This window comes from Leptonotus elevatus, chromosome 1 (assembly GCF_054856555.1).
Source record: "Leptonotus elevatus isolate MCC_2025b chromosome 1, RoL_Lele_1.0, whole genome shotgun sequence".
In the NCBI taxonomy this organism is placed as follows: Eukaryota; Metazoa; Chordata; class Actinopteri; order Syngnathiformes; family Syngnathidae; genus Leptonotus; species Leptonotus elevatus.
The window spans coordinates 37,018,199-37,038,624 of record NC_141239.1 but is presented as its reverse complement, the minus strand read 5'-3'; the positions used below and the strand labels follow the sequence as shown (position 1 = coordinate 37,038,624).

At 43.6% G+C, this 20,426-nt stretch overlaps 1 protein-coding gene across 1 annotated transcript; it reads right to left on the bottom strand.

Annotated features, from left to right (window-relative positions):
* Positions 1-11,213: 11,213 nt before the first annotated feature.
* On the bottom strand, positions 11,214-13,169 carry neurod6b (neuronal differentiation 6b). The gene is made up of 2 exons (XM_086079325.1): positions 12,993-13,169; positions 11,214-12,836 (listed from the first exon to the last, which is right to left on the bottom strand). Exon 2 carries the CDS (start codon positions 12,829-12,831, stop codon positions 11,770-11,772), a length of 1,062 nt encoding a protein of 353 aa, XP_085935451.1. The 5' UTR covers positions 12,832-12,836; positions 12,993-13,169; the 3' UTR covers positions 11,214-11,769.
* Positions 13,170-20,426: the final 7,257 nt, after the last annotated feature.

The following is a 20,426-nucleotide window of genomic DNA, read 5'->3' as shown; positions in this document are numbered from 1 at the left end:
TTTGACGTGGCCGTTTGTTGGCCACGCACCCCAATCGCAGGCCCAGCTGCCTCCCCACCACCTCTCTGCCCCCCTCCCTACATATTCATGCCCACGAAGCTCAATGTGACACACGCTGACCCCCACACCCCCCTTTGCCCCGTCCTTCTTGGCACCCATCCTGCCTCGTAAACTCTCCCGGGCTGCCGGCCTGTTAAAAACCTGAGCCCCCGCCATCCCCGCCCACCCCCCTGGGTACCCATGGGCACAGCCCCCACTCGTCTGCTCCTCTGTCTCTCTGCAGGGCAATCTTTAAAGGCGGCAAGGTGTGACGGAACAGACTGGCAGCCTGGCAGCCGCCGCCCAAGGACAGCGACGCTCCGTCAGCCGTGAGCGGGCACCTCGGCGAGGGGCCCCGCGGTCGGCCCCCGTGCGCTTTTCTCATGCCTCATCTATGCCACGCTCACACAAAAGCATGCATTAGGATGTGGCGCGTGGCTTTTGTTTTGACCAAGTGGAATGGCCATGCTGGGGTTTGTATCATTTGCAATATTATATTTAAGGCTGGAGGGTAAAAAATAAGGTTTCAAACCACTGTTAACGATTTAGGAAGTCAAACCCCAAATTCTTTACAATACTGTAATATGTTCTATGCAGTCCAGTCTAAACACGGGGGCGGCCATTTTGCCACTAGCCAAATGACATCATAGCTGCTAAGGGCTCAGGTAACGACCAACCACGGCTCACCTGATTTCTGAAGCTGAGCCATAATTGGTTGTTAGCTGAGCCCTTAGCAGCTATGATGTCATTTTCAGTCAACAGTAAGTGGCAAAATGGCCGTCCCCTCAGATGGATCAAATAGGTGCATTTTGCCGCTTAACACAAAGTTCGCAAAGGCAATATTAATCAGAATGCCGTGTTTAGACCTGTGAGGGCTTATACAACATCATTTTTTTCCCCCCAGAGTCGGCATTTCAAGTAAGATTTGCAAATTCTTTGTCTCAACCCTGAGTTTAGGCTTTCAAATTCAGATTTTAATCTAGTATTAGAGTTTCAAATTTGAATTTCAAATGTCGGTTTTCAAGAGACAAATGCGGTTTTAAATTGGGGTAGAATCCAGGTGTATAGATTCAAGCTATAGTTTACAGTTTCAAAGACGGGTTTCAAACCAGGGCTAGAATTTTAAATGAGACTTGCAAATTGTGGTTTCAAAGTAATTGTAATTAAGTTTCAATGCAGTTTTAGGGTTTCAAAATGTGATTTTAATCCAGCATTAAGGTTTCAAATGATGTAAGGTTTAAAGAGTGGGTTACAGTTTTCAGTTGGGTTTCATGCATGATCATGCCTTCAAATGAGGGTTTCAAGATGGGGTTAGGGTTCTAAAGTTAAATTTCAAGATAGGGTTCGGACATCAAATTTGGATCTTAAACCAGGGTTAGCATTTCAAATTAGAGTGCAATTTTGGAGTTTCAAGACAGGACTTTAGGGTTAGGTTTTCAACTTAGTCTTGCAAATAAAGGTTTCAAGCCAGTAGTGTTTCCAAGTAGGGATTCAAACCAGTGTTAGGGATTGTAATTAGGGTTCTTATCGGACTTATAAAGTTCATGGGCATCCAGTGGCTTTAATATGAACACATACGCATGACACAACAACTTGTAGAGGCAAACAAACTTTCCCTTCACGATTGTGTTTCCGCATACAAACTTTCGCAAGCAGCATCCCGGAAGCCGAGTGCGAACTAATGAGCCAATCGGTATTCCGGAAAGCTAACCAATAGGATTGCTCCAGGACCCTTGCCTCTTTTACGTCCGCTTTCGGAAGGCGGACTGGAACATATTTGCATACAGATCGTTCTTATAGAGGAACGGCGGGCATAAAAGAGACAAGTGTCCCCGGAGTCATAGACAAGAGAAGCTAGCTAGCATTGCTAGCATGCCGCTGTCTTTCATAGCTAGTAAAACAGTTCATGCCTGCCTCACTACATGAAACAGCGAGCTGCGATTAAATAACAAAAGTTAAATAGCAAAAATGAGGACTGGTAATGATAATAGTGAAGTAGAAGTTCTCCTGGTTTAAGCCACGTTCTGACACCACGACCCGTTTATCAGTGGAAGGCACTGCTCTGTGCAGATAGCCTTCTTAGAACCCTTCTTTGAGGTGAGTGCGAATGTTCTTCCTACAAAGGTGCTTGGCAAGCCTCGTGTTCCGTTAGCGCCATCCTCGGAGCTGCCAAAACAAAAAGAATGCCGCCACTTTTTTTTGCACCTCGAACGCGAGCAATATGGTGCACAGCCGTTCTGAGATTTGCCACTTGCAATTAACACGTTCATGCACGCAAAACGTAGACATATTTTCAGAAGAAAATAGCATCGCCTCACAACTTTTCTTTCGTCACTTTGCCCCTGCGATACTCGGCGTGACGGCGCGCTGGAAACTGTGAGCGCGGCTGCAAAAAAGTGTGAAGGCAGTCCGTTGCGCCCGAGATGGCCGCGGAACGACGCAGATTTCACGCTCGGTGGAAGTTGTTTTTAACGACGCGTTTGACTCGTTTATGGCGCCGCCCGCGACTCGTTTGTTTGGAGGCTTTCGGCGAAGCGAGACGAGCGCAAGCGGGCCATTAAACTGACCTTCAGACTTCACCTGAACGTCAAGCGGCTGTTGTCGTGGCGCCGATGACGAGGACAGGACGGCTGTGGGAAACGCAGCACAACGCGCGCAGGGTTGTCAGCCAGCTTGCTCCCAAGAGAATTTCGTGTAGGAAATCACATTATTACAAGCTCGGCGTCAACATGCAATGGCATATTTTGCCTTGAAAATGACATACGATGTAAACGACATTTTGTTTCAAAGTAGGGTTTTAAGCCATGGATGGGGGTTTAAACTCGGGTTTTAACACAGACTTTAGGTTTCAGGCCAATTTAAGAGTTTCTCATTGGGGTGTTATGTTACAGAGGTTTGTGTTTCAAGACAGTACAAGGATTCAAAATTGAGGTGTAAAGCCAGCGTTAACAAACAAACCAAAACAAACCAAAACAAGGGCTATAGCATTAACCCAGTTCTAACTCTACCCTTTAAAGCAAAAAAGTTCATGTCTCAAATTTAGGTTTCAACTGGGTCTTTGAGTTTCCAAGGGTAGGGTTTCAAGCCTAGCTAAGGGTTTCAAAATAAGGTTTGAATTCACACAAACAAGGGCTGTAAATGAACCACAATTCCAACCTTGTAGAGTAACCCAAAAAAAAAGCAAAAAATTCTAACATTTCAAATGAAGGTTTCAATCCAAGCTTAGCGTTTCAAAGTAGGGTTTTAAGCTAAGGTTAGGGTTTCAAGCCTAGATGAGGGATTTCAACTAGGGTTTCAAGCCAGTATTTTGAATTAGGATTTCAAGACAAACGAAAAGTTTCAAGTGTTTTAAAGTAAAAGAGTTTCAACTTAGGGTTTTGAAGGCAAGGTTAGGGTTTCTGCTTAGGTCATGGTTTTGAAGTAAGCCACAATTTGGGTTTCAAATTAGGGGTTTAAGCTAGCTGTAGGATTTCAAAGTAGGGTTTTGAAGCCCAACTTAGGGTTTCAAAGTAATGTTTGATGTTAAGGTTAAGGTTTTGAGTCTCGCTAAAGGTTTCAAGTCACAGTTAGGCTTACAAATAGGAGTTTCAAGCCAGTCGTACGATTTCAAAGAAGGGTTTGAAGCTAAGGGTGGGCTTTCAAGTAGGGATGCACGATAATGCTATCTTCAACCGATACAATAAACCAATCATTTAGAAAGTGCCATTGTCAATAACCGATAAGTAAGCCGATAATTGTTTGCAAAATTCACTTGAATATAATTATTGGCGGATTTCTTTATTAACTGCTTTATCTGTTTGACGTCAAATCGGTCGATAATTATCGGCCACCGATATTATCGTGCATCCCTAGTTTCAAGTTTAACTAAAGGTTTCAAAGTAGAGCTTCAAATTAGGTTTTGGATAATAAATTAAGCTTTCTAAGGGTTAAGGTTTCAAGCCTGGCACAAGATCTGGGAGGAGGGTTGTAAATAGTAAGGAATTCTTTATTGAAATAAAAACTCTTGTCGTTAAAATAAAAAAAATACAATTTGGGTTAATATATTTGGAAAATGAAATGACTCAATGTATGAATACAAACATGTGATTGCACACATGGGTGGCATTAATAAAATAATGTATGAAATAATTCACAGCCTCACATCAGAGAAGATGAAAACGTTTGTTTGTAGTTTGCAGACGCTCCCCTGCAGATCCGCTGTGGGAGCGTCGCTTCCCGTCAACAGCTGCAGCGCGTTTTTAATAAGACGAACGCTTGCTTACACGTATGAACAACATCAACATGCACAGAACAACACCCCAAACACGCAGCGCCAAATTTATTCGGAAGCGAAGACAATCCAATTGCGACTGGAGAATTACGAGTGACCCCCATTTTTTCAAGCTGCAAGCTGTCATTTGGCCGAATTTTTGCTTTGACTTGTGAGTGCAAACTTGTGATATGAGTGCTGTATAGTGGCGGTCAACTCAATTCAACTCAATTTCCCAAAAATGGCTTCAAGATGTTTTTGGTTTTTTTACACTTCCTATTGCCATTGATTGTCAAACTGAACATCAAACGTCATGTTTGCTTCTTTAAAACAATCATACTTGACCTTCGGAAAGGCCACTTTGCTTAATGCTAACAAACAATGCAAAAAGAAAAAACAAGGGTTTCAAGCCAAAGTTAAGCTTTTGACAAAGTGTTTAGTTATGGTTTCAAACTAGGGTTTTAAGATAGCTTTTCAGATTTCAATTTGGAGTTCAAACCGGCTTAGGTTTTCAAACAAGGGTTTGGGTATCAAATATTTGTTTAGGGTTTAAAAAATAGCTTTGGGTTTTTAATTGGAATTTCAAAGCAGGTTTAGGGGTTTCAATTAGGGTTTCAAAGGTTTCTGGTTTGAAACAAGGGTTTGGGTTTCAAGTTAAATTACTAAGACAGTGCAATGGCTTCAAAGTAGGGTTTCAAATCCCAGTTAGGAATGTTATTCATAGCGGTCTCTTAAAATACGAGTTGAATTTGTTCCGTGACCATGCTCATAACACAAAACACTCATATCTCAAATGATCTTTTCCCATTGAAATGAATGGAAATGCAATTAATCCGTTTTGAGCCACTCATGTGTAATGTGAATTTTAACAAGTGAAAATAGCACTCCATAATATTGTACTTATGAAAACATACAGTCGTGACATAATGTCATATTGTCTGTCTACATGTGTTGCTGCACTGTTTTTTCCAACCTGTTACTTAAAGGGTTATAGCACTGCAACATACTGTAGATGTTTAGCATTAAACTAGCAGAATGAAAGGATACGTATTTGAATATATACGAGGTGTAATTGTGTATTTTATATGATGCATGCACGGTGTAGGATATTTCCCCCATGTTTTAATGTTAAGGTGACATTTCTGGCATGTTTGTGGCGTACACGAAGCTCAAAGCGGCGCAGTGAAGTGACGTTTTTGTAGAATTTGCTACTAAATTCTTGCTGATGAAAAAACATCTTGTAAGTTCTTTGTAGGGCATCTATTGAGGTGGGGTTTTGTTGGGGGTTCGAAGCGGGGGCTTCGTTTGACGACGGCAGCGTTTGATGGCGCAATTGATGGGCAAGTTGTGAAGAAAAGTCCCAAAGCCTCGGAGGAATTTGATTACCTCCATCCATTATCTGCACAGTGAGCAATCGCGAGGCTCGCCATCTGTCATCCGTTTCATTTGCATCGTCAACACCTGCCTCGCCTGTTTATGCCTTCACTTCTTCTTCTCTTTTTTCCTTGTTTTTATAAGCCGCCTTTCATGGCAGCCAGGAAGCAACATTGACTTTTCCTGCTAAACGCATTCGTTCCACAAGTTCAAGCAACATATTGCACGCAAACAACTCCTTTGATGGCCAAATTGCAAAGTCTTTCTTTATATGGATCCTCATTTAAATTTATAAGTAAACTACTACTTTCACATGCAACTACATACGGTATAGATATTACACAAGTCTACTTTATTTTGCCTTCGATACAATTTGATAGACATTATATTGAGGAATAAATGGATGGATGAGTCAATGCATGGACGGACAAATGGAGGAATGGACGGACGGACGGACGGACGGACGGATGAATGGATGGATGGATAGAGAGCTACTATTCACTGCATGATTGGGGGGGGGGGGCAGGATGATGAAGGTTGGACAGGCGGATACATCCAACTGACAGACAGAAGGATGGACAGATCGATACTATGACAGACAGATTGAAATATGGATGGACAGATGGATAGCCACAACTGATTGTGAAGAATGAATGGATGAAAAACAGTGACGGATAGATGGATGGATGGATGTCGCCATCCTCCTGTTTGTCGTCTTTCTCTCACTCCTTGATCCCCCCCCCCCCCCCCCCCCCCCGCCTTCCCATCCATCCCTCCATCCACGCATGGCGTTCTCGCGGGCATGTATCCCCAGGTGGTGCTGACGGCTGCGGGGCCCATTAGCGACAGAATCCCAGCCTCCAGCAGGCCACGCGTGTCCCCGGTGACACATTTTTGGACCGGCACCAACAATCCAACCCTCAGCAGACAGCTCACTTTCCCTCTGCGCCTGCGTGCGTGCGTGCGTGCGTGCGTGCGTGCGTGCGTGTGTGGGTGAACACAGCATGAGTCCCACAGGAAATGCTTGAAAGGCAGTATGGGACAGATTGGCGATGGCGCACAGTGGAGATGAATACTAAAAGGAGACGGCGGAGGAGACATCTTGTCTTGGGGACGTTTGTTGGGCTGCGTGCGGGTCTGTCCTGTCCTGTGCTGCACGATAAACGATATAGACGCATAGCAGCCATGTGATTGATATACAATTGATATAATGAATGGGCGAGGGAGATTCTTCTTAATCCGAGGGCGGCGTGATTATGGAACAATACGTCATGGGAGCACAAAGAAGAGCGGATGTTACGAATGGATTCTTTCTCTGCGCTAATATGGACTTCATTACGGAGCTAATGACTCCTGTGTGATTAGTCCAGGAAAGTTCCTGTTCTTACATGTTTCATGTCGGCCATTCCTCATTTCCAAAATGGAAATGGATCTATCTGTGACACCACGGTTATTTCATTTTTTACACTTATTCTCATCCCTCATTTTTTTTTTTTTAACCAGTCTGCTCAACAACTTGAAAACTTGTCTTCCATATTCATGGATCGCGTGGAAAGACGAGTGCCCAATCCAGAATCCAAGATTCCTGACCTTCAGTGTCATTGGGGGGTAAAAACACATGTCACAATGTTATGGCGTGACCGACCACATTAGAGTCTACTGGATCGCCATTTGTCTACATTGTGTCAAATCATCATAAGTGCTGTGAAGAGAACTTTTTTAGCACACTTGAAGTCTCTTGTGAGACAGTTGACTTGTTTTGCTGCTGTTTTGGTTAGTAATAGAGTTCAAATTCAATCACCAGTAAAATATTCAATATCAGAGTCAATATGAACATAAAAAGACGAGATTGTTCATTGAAATTCAAAACAAGGCGGTCTCCAATCACTCACGTCACATGCTCTGCCGATTACGTAATCCGCAAGAGGAAATCTCGCAGTTTACATGTCTAAATAAATCCACTTTGAGTGTGCCAATCTCGTGCAAGTCAATTTCTGCTTCCACAATGTGCGCTTCGACCGCCCTGACTTAAAAGAGAATGAGGGGAGTAGCCGCTTCGATTAGCCGGGAGTCGACTGTGTTCCAATAGGGCACAACAGAACAAACACTCTTTTCAATCTGTGCTACTTTAGCAAAATACCAAAAGAAAGAAACCTCCAACGCACACTGTTAGGCGACTTTGCTCTAGACTTGCACTGGGCCGAGTCGGGAGGCACTGTGTGGAACAAACCATTTTAAAATCAAAGGGGATACTGTACTTTTGTTGTTCAGAAATTACGTTAGTAGCTTGTTCAAAAAAAATTTAAAATACAGGAAAAAATAAAATACCCCCCCAATGGCCTAGGAACACACGTGGGACTTTTTTTCTTCTAGTATTATCGAGTGTGCAGAGGTGGCAAATCCAGATCCAAAAAGTAAAAACCCTGCTACAGTTGGGCTTTAGCCCCAGGTGCTAGCTAGTGAGCTCCCTAGCTAGCTCCCCGGGTGCTTGCTTACCTGCTAGTTAGCTAGCTAGCTAGCACAAGGGGCTAAAGCCAAACTATGGCAGGGTTTTTACTTTATGATTTGCCACCTCTGCTCGAGTGAGAACTGTTGTTACGTAAACAAAACAGCACGTGAACAAACTACACATGACCTCACCTTGCCCTCCCCTCATCCTCACGTTGATCTCATCTGAGCAAATCTGATCACGAATGCTCGCCAGCATCCAAGCGGGCCCACGCCAGCCAGCGTCGCCAGCGCAGAGAAGGTGCTTGCTGAATAGGGTTGAGGTCGGATGCCAGAAGCGCTGATCCACCAATCTGACACCTTAATGAGATCCTGGCCTGCCGTCGAACCTCCACTATGACCTGACACCCACACGCACACACACATGCACACACACTCATATGTTTAATTCTTTGACACATGCATCCACACATTGGGAGGAGAAGGAGGAGGGCTGGTGGCGGGGGGGGGGGGGGGGGGGGGGGGGGGTTCATCTCCTTAAATCTGTCTAATTAAACCACCAAATCCCTCTACTCCCCTCACCCACCAGCCCCGTCCTCACACCCCCCTCCCCCTCCCTCCACCCACCATTCCAAATGATTATTAGGAATTTAATGGGGGAAACGTGTCCCCATCCCGCCACCGTCGCCATCTGGCGCTTGGGAAAGGCACGGAATTTTGAGGACCCTCGTTGACAGCAAGAGGAACACCCATTTGTCAACATTTGAGGGTTTGAAGGCTTGAGAATGCAACATATTCTTATTTTAAACGTAGCCTTGAACTTCAGAGCTTGGCAATAACTTGACGTTTGTCTCAGGAAAACGCTTTCTCGGAGATGAAATTGTGCACACTATTGTATCGTGGAACATGTCTTGTGGAGCCGGTTTTTTTCCCATTGGAAAAGCTGAAACAGGAAGATGTGCCAAGCTCAAACTGTCACCTCAAAACTTGGACCATTGGTCTACTTCATTTGATCCACATATTCTCAATAGAGCACTGTTAGTGGAGAGCATACAAATCCTTCCTTCCTTCCTTCCCCTCCTTTCATTCAAACCTTCCTGCCATCCTTTAACCTTTCTGTCTTTTTTCATACATCTTTAAATTCCCTTTTTCCACCCATCTTTGTTTCCTTCATTTGTTTCTTCCATCCTTGCTTCCTACCAAACTCCCTTCCAACACCCCCCCCCCTCCCCTTACATCTCACCTCCATGGTTTCACCCTGTCATCCTTCTTTCCTTCCCCCCCAATAAGTGAATTTACGAAGTGTTCAACTACGTTAGACCCCTGTATGAATGCACACAGACAATCTATGGAGTGTGTTTGTCTTCATGAGGCGATACCAGATGCTGCGTGTATAATGAGCATGTGAACTATTGGGGGGGGGGGGGGGGCTTACACGTTTGACCCCGTGTTAAACTGTCGCTTGCTTGCTTATGGACCACGTGGGCGTCAACCGCACGCACACACCCACTTCACCGAGCCCACCTCGGGACTCCAAAACACTTCTCCTGTCCAAACAGTAACAAGCCAGAGGGGGTGACACTGAATGGGACAAATGTGGATGTTGAGGTGGTGGTGGGGGGGGGGGGGGGGGCTAAAGAGGAGCTTTCAGGACCACCTAGGGACTACCGGGTTTAGTGATGAAACAAGAGAAAATGAGCGGGAGAAAAAAACAAACATACACGTTTTCTCGTGTGTTGCGTCACCCAAACCATCCGTTAAATAAAACGAATCACTGTTTCATTTTGTTGTTTAGTTTTTTCGACGACTTTGAAATCGTTTTTGCAGGAAAAAAAACAAACCATGACACACAATTAATATTTCCAGAAAAAAAATCCACGTGAATAAGTGCAGTGTCAAATTGTGATAGCTTTGCTGTTGTTAATTTTATTTATTTTCTGCGGGAAATGTTTCAAATATCATTTTGAAATGTGTCAAATTACAGTAATATACACATAAATAAATACACAATGTAACCTAGCTACGTTTACAATTCAAGATGGTTATTGAGCATAATAGATTACATGGTAGTGTATATTTGTGTATTTTAAATAATTATAAATATATAATTGTCAGCATCAGCTATGCAATTAAAATTACAATACAAACCATGTTACATATGCATAATGATACAATTTGGTTTTAATTTTTTAAATGGCAGAAGTAAAGCAAAAAAATAAGTTTTTTTTAAACGAACAAAATATAGGTCTAAATGTTACATTTGAAATGATTTAAATATTAAATGGAAATATGAACATAAAATAGGCCTTCACATGCAAAATAGCCTTATAATAAGTGGCAGATGTCACGTCACTTTTCGCCACTCGAAATAACAGCGGAAAGTTAAAATAATTTTTTGGGGAGGGTGTTTTCTAACTGTCGTTAAATTAAATTAAAAAACAACAACAATAATGTGGACCTAAAATTAAATCTTGATGTCAGTTCACTTTTTTTTTTATTACCACCTATAAGTAGAACTTTATTTAATAAGACTTTTTATGGGGGTGTTTCTATTAGTTTGTATAAATGTTGACCAAAATAATAATGATAATAATAATAATACTGATAATAATAATAAAAATAATAATTAGCTAATTTCTGCAAAAAGGATTTGAGCAAAATTTGTGTGTCACGATCTCAAGCATTTTGGAGTTTGCATTTGAACACGAAAAATAGTCAGTGGAAGATTTAAAAATGTAACAATTACCTTTAGTTGTGATGCGAAGTATAGATTGAGAAGATTGCTCTGCACACTCTGGCCCCAATCCAACAAGTCCCTGCACTCATCCAAGCGCTGCAGGGATTGAGCCTGCCTAGAATTCGCCCAAAAGTGGAATAAAATAAAATGTTTGCATTTTCCCTCCAAATAATTCGATAAAAGAAAATCCCTTTTGATTTCCCTCGTATCGTGTATTCATTTAATTGTGGTAAATGACAAGCTCATCACAGAACATGACTGCACGAAGGTTTCGATCCATTACAAGTTGGCACATAGCCACAACCAAAATGACACCATTTGTGACATAATTCATAAAAAGCCCCCCCCCCCCCCCAAAAAAAAACAAAATAAACAAAAACATGTCATTGCATATTAATGGTGGTCCCTTTTTAAGGCATGTGACACATGATAATAACAACAATAATAAACCCTCTCAAGCCAATAAATTACAACAATAACCAAATATTTCACATGATAACACTGTTTGGAAATGTACAATAATTCTATCATATATTATTCACTGTCAATAAATAGGCTCAAATAAATACATTCATTCCACCTGATGAAAACACAATTACTCAAGCACGTGTATTTTTTATTTTTTTGTACTCCCATGGGAACAATTTACCGGTAGATGTCAAGTTGTAATGTTATTTTTGAACGATTGCCTTGCATAGCGTCATTCCCATTTTATTGCTCAATCCAAATTCATTCCCCAAACCACATTAAAATCCATACAAATATGCATCTGCAACGAATTATGTTGCCATTTCGGACATTTTGTAACGGACACCTGTCTGCAAATGTTAATTTGTTGTGCTTCAGCGTCAAAAGTACAGACTTTTGAAAGAGTTAAGCTATGCGGAAAAGAAGAAGCATTTGTGTGTGTAGTTTCTTTATCTTAATTGTGGAAAGAGGCGTTGATCTCTCCCTGCGCTTGAAAGGACTGGCCACGGACGTGCAGGTCGTACGGGTAGCGGCCCTCCGGGGCCACCCTGTACATGCTTCCGTGCGCGTGCGCCAGGGCCGCGCGTCCCGGAGCACCACAGTAGCGCACCCCGTAGTGGTGCCCCGCCTTGCCGTAGTCCGGCGGCTCGTCGTGCTTGAACGAGAAAATGCCGTTCAGGTTGACGGGCGGGCTCAGCTGGCTCTCGAAGTGCGGGCTGCCGCCCTCCGGGGACCCGTAGGACGGCTCGTAGGCGCCCGAGTAGCCGTAGTGGCGGAACGGCTTGGCCGGGTCCGACGGGCCGGAGCCGCCGTGCCCGCCGTGCCCGCCGTGCCCGCCGGCGGCGCTCACCTCGGAGCCCGGGTAGGCGGACGAGGAGTAGAGCGGGTCGTAGGGAGGCCGCCCGGAGAAGACCACCTCCCCGTTGTGGTCGGTGAGGAAGTTCCGGGCGTTGAGCTGCAGACAGCCCGCCACGAGGTTGGTGGTGGGCTGCGATAATCCTTTGCAGAGGGTCTGCACAAACGCCAGCAGGTCGGGTCTTTTCCCGGCGCTGAGGGTCTCGGACAAAGCCCAGATGTAGTTCTTGGCAAGGCGCAGAGTCTCGATTTTGGACAGCTTCTGCGTTTTGGAGTAGCAGGGCACCACTTTGCGCAGGCTCTCCAAGGCGGCGTTGAGGCCGTGCATGCGGCTCCTCTCGCGGGCGTTGGCCTCGTGCCGCCGCACCCTGGAGCGGTCGTGCGGCTCCTTGGTGGCCTTCTTCTTCCGGGGCCCGCGCTTCTTGTGCAGCAGGAGGCCGCCGCCGTCGTCCTGCTCGTAGTCCCGATCCGAGGAGGCGGCGTCGTCCCCGGCGGACCTGCAGGGCTCGTCGTCGTTCTCGTCGTCGTCGTCGTCGTCGTCGTGCAGGTGGTGGGGCGGGCGAGGGGAGGCTCGGTCCTCGGGGGCACCTGCGCGCGGGTAACCGGCGCCGAAGCGTGGCTCACACATCGCGTGCGTGTCGTCGAATGGCAGAGTCAACATAGTTCCTGGAAAACAGGAAAAACACTTTTAAAAAGTGCTTCAAAGGTTTTGACTTAATTATCCTGTAAATGCACCCCCGAGAAAACTTATTGGCGGGCGTCTTCACATCTATAAATGTACTCAAACTCTATTTTTTAGTTTCACATAAAAAGACAACTCACCATGCAGGGAGGGGGGTCAGCGTGTATCCTGCATGTTCCCAAATCTCGGCTCCTGCACCCCCCAAAAAGATGCCAACGATAATGACAAGAGCACTCAGCCTTCCTCTGCTCCTCCTCCTCGTCGTCGTCTTCTTGCAGGACTGTCTGCCACTGGTGCCAGCAGCCGGTATGCATGGCGGTGGCGGTGCCATCTGCCGCTGACGTCTCATGGCAGCCCGGACCACGTGCTCAGCGGGTCTCTGGGGATCCACTTGCACGGCGCAGAACGGGAGAGGGAAGATAACAAGCGTGAGGCGAGCAGAATCAGGATTTCATGCATGTGTTCCTTGTCAACAGGTATGCTGGTAGGATTGTCCATGCATGTTAATGTGAAAAAGTAACTTTTACAGGAGAGTGAAGTACCTTGGGAATGCAATTCTTCCCACTTTTTTTTTGGGTTAATATATATAAGTGAAGTAGGGAATCTTTGAGTGTGTCACGATTCGACTCAATTCCGATTTTTGGGTCTGCGATTCGATTCAGAATCGATTTTCGATCAAGAAAGATTTTTTTTTTAATTCAAAATGATTTTTGCTTAAATTTATAGATGTGAAAGGAATTGTAATGATCTACTCCAGTCTGATTCACTAATGCTAATTAGTGTGCTACTCGCGGCACTTTTATCACTCAAAAGAACGGCTCTACGCTGGGAAAAAAAATTTTTTTTTTCTGGAGAGCTCAGTCCATTCGGTAATTTTACCGATTTGACATGTCATCATCATTGCTCTTTTTTTTTTTTATTATTATTATTTTTTTAAATTAATTTGTATTCATTAGTTCACCTAAAACCTATTAAAAAATCCCATGCCGTTCACCTAAACCGAACACTTCAGAATCCAGCCAGAGTCGTGAGGCAGAAAAGAAAGGAAAGTGAAATCCAGCACTGACCAGACACCACCCACCACCCACCGGGCCACCAACCAGAGTCCTTCACCAACCCCAGAAACATCTAAATTCCAACAAATCAGGGAGACCTCAAGAGACCAAAGGAGAGACTGAGGAAAGGAAGGAAGGACAGACGAAGCAGAGTGAGATCCACAGACACCAACCTCCACCGATTCAATGACCTTAGGAGGAAGCAGGTTGTGTCTGAGTTTCGATAGGTGCTGGTGTGGTGGATCTGGCATGCATGAAAATCTCCACCAAAGAGGGGAGCCGTCGACCCCCGCCAGGACAGAGCAAGCGCAACACCTCAGGGCCCCCCAGGCCACGGCAGCGCCAAGGGACAACCCCCGGGCCCCGCAGGGGCCACCGGCTGGGGAGCAAACCCAGGAGCAGGAGCGCCCCCCACCCCAACACGGCCCGCGCCCCCAACCCAACGCAGCAGGACGGGGCACTGCAGGCCCGCCAGGCACCCCACCGGTCCACAGCCCCCGCTCCCCAAAAGTGTGTTATGTGCCCTATGTGTCTATAAACAAAGTGTATTGTGCAAAACTAGTGCAGTGAGAGGAGCGACCAGCGGGCCCCCCCCCCCCAACCAAGCATATGGGACCAGCCCGGCGGAGCGATAGGGCTCGCCCCCCGGATACAACACCAAAGGCCCCCGGAGCCCCGAGACCCGGACCACGGGACGGAGCCCCCGGCCCAGGGGAGGGGGAGCAAGGCGGACAGGGGAGGGGGAAGGGACGGGGGAAAGAGACGACAAGAAGGGCAAGGGGCAGCGGCAGGGCCGCAGAGAGAGGGGGAGAGGAGGAGGAAGGGTGACGAGGGAGAAGGGACAGGGAGGCGGAGGACGGGCGGGGAGAGGCGAGGAGGGAGAGGCGGCCCCGGACACCAGGGAGAGCCCCGCAACGCAGCACCCCTCAAGAGACCCAGGGAACGGCCAAGACGCAGCCACCACCCAGCAGCCAACAGAGGGTCAGAGCCGCCCACGCCCAGTCAGGGGGGGACAGCACCTATAGAATTAACCCACTGGCATGCAGTGAATCCGAATATTAACCGTTGGTGCCCATTGGAGGTGAATCTTGAGGAGTTGGTGATTAAGGTGTTGTTTGATGTCGTCTGCTCGATCCTGGCAGCAACTGGGTTCCTGACTATAAAAAAAACAACTTTTATTGGAATAACTTGATCGTGACTTGATCGTGACTTTTTCCTTCTACTCTCTAATGTGGCTACAATTTAACAGTGTATCAGACCGCGTGGAACCACACTGCCACTCCGTGGCCAAACCGGGTACAACATGAACAGCACTCCAAATAAAGGCATACACAGACAAAGGCAAGACAGTATAAAATATTTGAAATAAAATCGATTTTGGGACATTTCAAATAGATTCTGAATCGTACTAAATGAGAATCGCGATTCTTACGAGAATCGATTTTTTGCCACACCCCTAGTTAATATACGCTGCGTCAACGCGCCAGTGTGGGCTACATTGTGATACGATTGAATGAGATACGTGAATGTGGCTTTGTCAACGTAAGATGAAGAAAGTGCACTCCATTTACGATTTTGATCAAATTGAATTTTTCATTTGTTTTCACTATGACATGTTTTTTCAGAATAAAACCCATTGCTTGGTTATAGCCCCGCAGGACGGATGCTATTTAACGTTAGCATTAAGCTAGCAAACAGAAAAGCTAAGCTGTGTGGTTGTGTTAGCTACACAAAGTGTAAGTTCACTGCCACCATATCATGCTTGTATCTCAAGTCGCACTTGTAAGCAAACAATCAAATCATATTACAAGGCGGCGACAATTACCCTTCATCAAAAGTACAAATTGTAGTAAAAGAACGACACTGAATTTGTAGTAACTGCAGGAGGATTCTAAACGCACGATGTCACGTTTATGTGAAGTTGCACGGTAAGTTGAAGGCCTGTTTATGAGTGTAAGTAAAAGCCAAAGAAGAACGGCGTGAAGGTGCTCCTTCTGTTCACTCCTTGTTGCTTACACATAAACGGCTCAAGCGGAGCCTTTCATGGACCTTGTAAATCCTTATGTATCCCACTCTCAGCAAGGTGCGCATTTCTCCTTAAAAGCACACAAGAAAACCTGCAGCGTGTTTGTTCTCTGCTATGGTTTTGTTGAAATAATGTAGCGGCTGGTGAATGTCAGCGATTAGCCCAAGTGGCAGTTTGTTTGTTTTTTGCTTAGAAAAATGAGGCCAAGAAAAATATACATTTAAAAGCTTTTGTCACTATTATTGTGATCCATAAGTAGTACAATACATTTGGACAAAAAAAACAAAAAACAATAAGCAACTTCAGTAATGAGGTTGCACAAGTGTGCACACCCTCTTGTAACTCGGGATGTGGCTGTGTTCAGAATTAACCAACCACATTCCAACTCATGTGGATTTGAAGTCAATATGACCTCTGAATAATCCCAAATAAAAGTTCAGATGTTCTTGTAGACTTTACTTGCCTATTTTTTCCTGATGATTTTTTTTGTGTGCTAACGCTGCCATTTCAAACTTTGCATAATTCTTTTCCACCATCATGCTTCACTGTAAGAATGGTATTCTATTGTTGATTAGCAGCATATCTTTATATTTTTGCCATATAATACATACAATTTGGAATTATGGCTAAAAAGTTCAACCTTGATTTGGTGGAATCATAAAACATTTTCACATGTATGTTTTGAAGATTTCTAATATTCATTGTAAAACACTATCATGCAGCACAATCCTGCAGAAACACTCACATCCGCCACGAGTGTGACACCCCTGTCAACATATCAAAACCAAAATGTAAGCAGAGCTGCATTGAGTTTGGCTGAATGCTAACCGCATTAGATTCTGATAAAGTAGTACATACAGTATAAAGGAAAATGAAAGAATGCTGAATAGGTGAGTTTTTCAGTAAATAATGTAGGATAGGCACCCGCTCCAAATATGTGGGGCTTCATTCGACTTGATTGCTCAACACGACGGTCGTGTTTTTGTGTGTGCCAACATGTTCATGTGCTACATACGTCAAATGTGTGAAGTGCTGCCTCCACGAGTGAAAATGCTTTTTATTGTCTTTGCAGTACCTGCACACACACAGAACATGCAAAAAAAATTCCTTCGATTCGGGCTGAGGCTCCCAATCGGAAAAGTCATGACAGAGGGACTAAAAGATTTCAGCAAGACAAGAAATTGGGTATTAAGTAGGCTGTAATAAATACAATAAAAGAGTTTTGTTACATTTTGCATCAATTGAATAACCTCTGTGCTATTGCCTATCTTGACCACATGGGGGCGGCATAGGACAGGCAGATGGATATAGTCTACATGGACACCTTTACGCTATTGACCTCAGCTCCTCGCAGAGGATAAAGAATATATGACGTGAGTACTATTGAATGTCTAAAGGTGCTATGTTTAAATATCAGTTCCTTAAAAGGTTATACAAGCCTTTCATATTATGTGTTAGCATTAAGCTAAGCTATGTGTTGTCAGTTTGACATTAACTCATTAACTGCCATTGACGTCTATAAACGTAAAAAAATAATTTGATCTATTTGTATTAGTGTAACATTTCTTTCCACTTTTGTTGAAAATGTAGATTTTTTTATTATACATTTAGTTTTGTAGATAACATTTGTGATTAATTGCGAGTTAACTAGTGAAGTCATGTGATTAATTACAATTAGAAAAATGTAATCGTCTGACGCCCTGAATTTTTAATATTTTCTTTCTTAAAAAAAAAAAAATCATTTACTGCCGTTGACGGCTATAAACGTCAAAAATTCATTAGAACTATTTCTATTAGTTTAACATTTTTTTCCACTTTTGTTAACAAGAGTAAAACCTATAATTTTTTATTGTACATTTCGAGCATATAGAATTTGTGATTAATCGTGAGTTAACGAGTGAAGTCATGCGATTAATTACAATTAAAAACATTTAATCGCCTCTTGCCCCTAATTTTTTAATAATTTTAATGAATGTATGGCAGTGAATGAGTTAAAGACTTTTAGGCCTCATTTTTGAAGAACTGCTCACTATTATATATCACTCTATTTTGTGTTGCATAATGTGAAGTGAGTTGACTTGAGTTCTTTTTTCCATAACATTTTCAACTAAAACTAATGTCGATTTCAGCATGCGGTACGATGAAGATGAAGATGATGATGATCAAGGGGTGTGTTTGCTACCAGATCTCCTCGGGACTCCAAACATTAAGTGCACCCTGCGGATAGAAATATAGAATGAAAAAAAAAAAAAAGAAGTCCTGGTGGCAGGCTGCCAACACCACACCGGGGGCACAGCTGGCACTTGATATGGCTGCATGCGCTCCTCACTTATGCGGAACACACACGCACACACACATGCACGCACGTATGCCAGCCAATGACCTTGTTACAAGGAGAATCAATTAAAGCCCAGTATCAATCTTGCTGTATTGGACATTACAAGATATGAGGACAAAAGACATACCTACATACAAATACAATGCGTGCGTGTGTGTGCGTGTGTTTCAGGATCATCCGACGAGTACGACTCCCCATCTCAGACTAATCAGTCGACTGCACTAATTGCAAATGCAAATATGCAAATTTATATTAATTAATTACTCCGCTAATTAGTTCTCTTGTCTGTTCAGGTAATAAATCACGGAGTGCTCAAGAAGAGAGCTTGAGAGACTGATCTTTTTTTTCTTCTTTTTTTTCTTCACCTATACGAACCGTGTTGGAGTGCCAGGGTCCACAGCCGTCATTCAGCCAAAAAGTAACGGCGCCGCTTTAAGGAGGTGTTACACTTGGGGAGGGGGGGGGGGGGGTGTGCTTGTGGAAGACGCGTTCCCGCCTGTCAGCGCTTTTAATTATCACATTATCAGCTTTTACGCCGCGCTTTACTCAATGGATGTCAGCGCGGGCGTGAAGCGGCACGGGGGAGTTATCAAGTCAGCAAAAACACCAAGAAGGAAAAAAAAGAAGAAGATGATATGTTTTTTGTTTTTTTTGTTTTTTGTTTTTTCACGCATCACATCGTATCATTACAAACCGGGAACGGGAGGACAAACAATGGTTAACGAGCTCGTTTACCTGCCGATTAAGTCGAAGCACCTGTGGCTAAAGCCCAACCGTATACAGGGTTGTTTAACTTTCTGGACCTGCATTGAACGAGAGGTGCCGCAAGTGACTGCTCACCTGAAATCACAGCCAGCAAGCATGGAAGGCAAAACAAGTGCAGCTGGTGGCGTTCCTGGAATCCAAATGTCCATCAGGTCTTCTTCCTGTGAGAAGATCACAATTAGCACTTGAATCATTGGACATTTTTATATTCTTGTTAGTTTTTATTTCATTTTTTTGAGCATGTTAGTTTTTATAACCGTAAGAGCCCGTGAATAACACGCACCCGTGTAGAATTTTTTTTTATCTTTTCTATGGCGATTAGGGATGTTCGATACAATTTTTTTCAAATTGATATCAGTACGAGTACTGAGTACTCAAGTCTTGAGTAGTCACAGATACCGATACTAAGTACTACTAATAGCACAAGTAATTTTGATACATAAAAAAGACAATTTTAAAGAAAGACCTATATACAGTATGTCAGTTGTAACAGCAAAACAAACCAAAACAGGAGAGCTTCAACAGATTAACAATCCACGGATTCACTTTATTAAAACAAAAGGGAAAAAAACAACCAATGGGCTCGGCGCCACCACGCGTTACAATTATTGGAGGCCTGTAAGGCATCAAAAACATTTCCCCACGAAAACGAAAAGTCCCAAAAGCAAAGAAGCGCCACCCTGTGGCGCGGTGCCACACTGCGATTGTTACACAATATATCACTTTTCATTAAAATTGCATGAAATGAATGGCAATGTTCTATTGCCTTTTTCCAATTTGTCCATAAAATACATATTTTGTATAGAGCAGACAATAGAATGAATCTTAACTAACTAATAAATGAATAAAATGAAACTAATAATTCAGTGGCCAGAGAAAAGTCCAATGAAAATACGTGGTTCGACATCTTAATGGGCATTTGTATGCCTTTAGTTCTTGATTGTAAAATGGACGCCCGCCATTGCAAGTACTGATACCCTGAAATAAATAAATTGGCTGATATCGATACCTGGTATTGGTACTTGCCTATCCCTACTCTTTAGGTATGATTAAGATCTTTCGAAGTATTTTTAAAATCATGCTTTCGAAAATCTTGTTCTTGAACTGTTTCACTCTTTTATTAATTTTAGTAAGGTTTTATTTTATTTATTGACTTTACTTTTAACTCTGTTTGTAACTGCTTTTAAATATTATACCTTTAATTACAGTATAGAGGCACCTTGAGTTACGTTGTACATGACAAGCACATTAAATCAGTGATTTAAAGTATTTTATTGTATATTTTCCCAACCCATAGGACTGTCTATACTGGTAAATGTCTAAATAACGGGAAAAAATGTCTCTTTCGATTTGGGATCTCCGTTTTTTTCTTCTTTTCATAAATGTTATT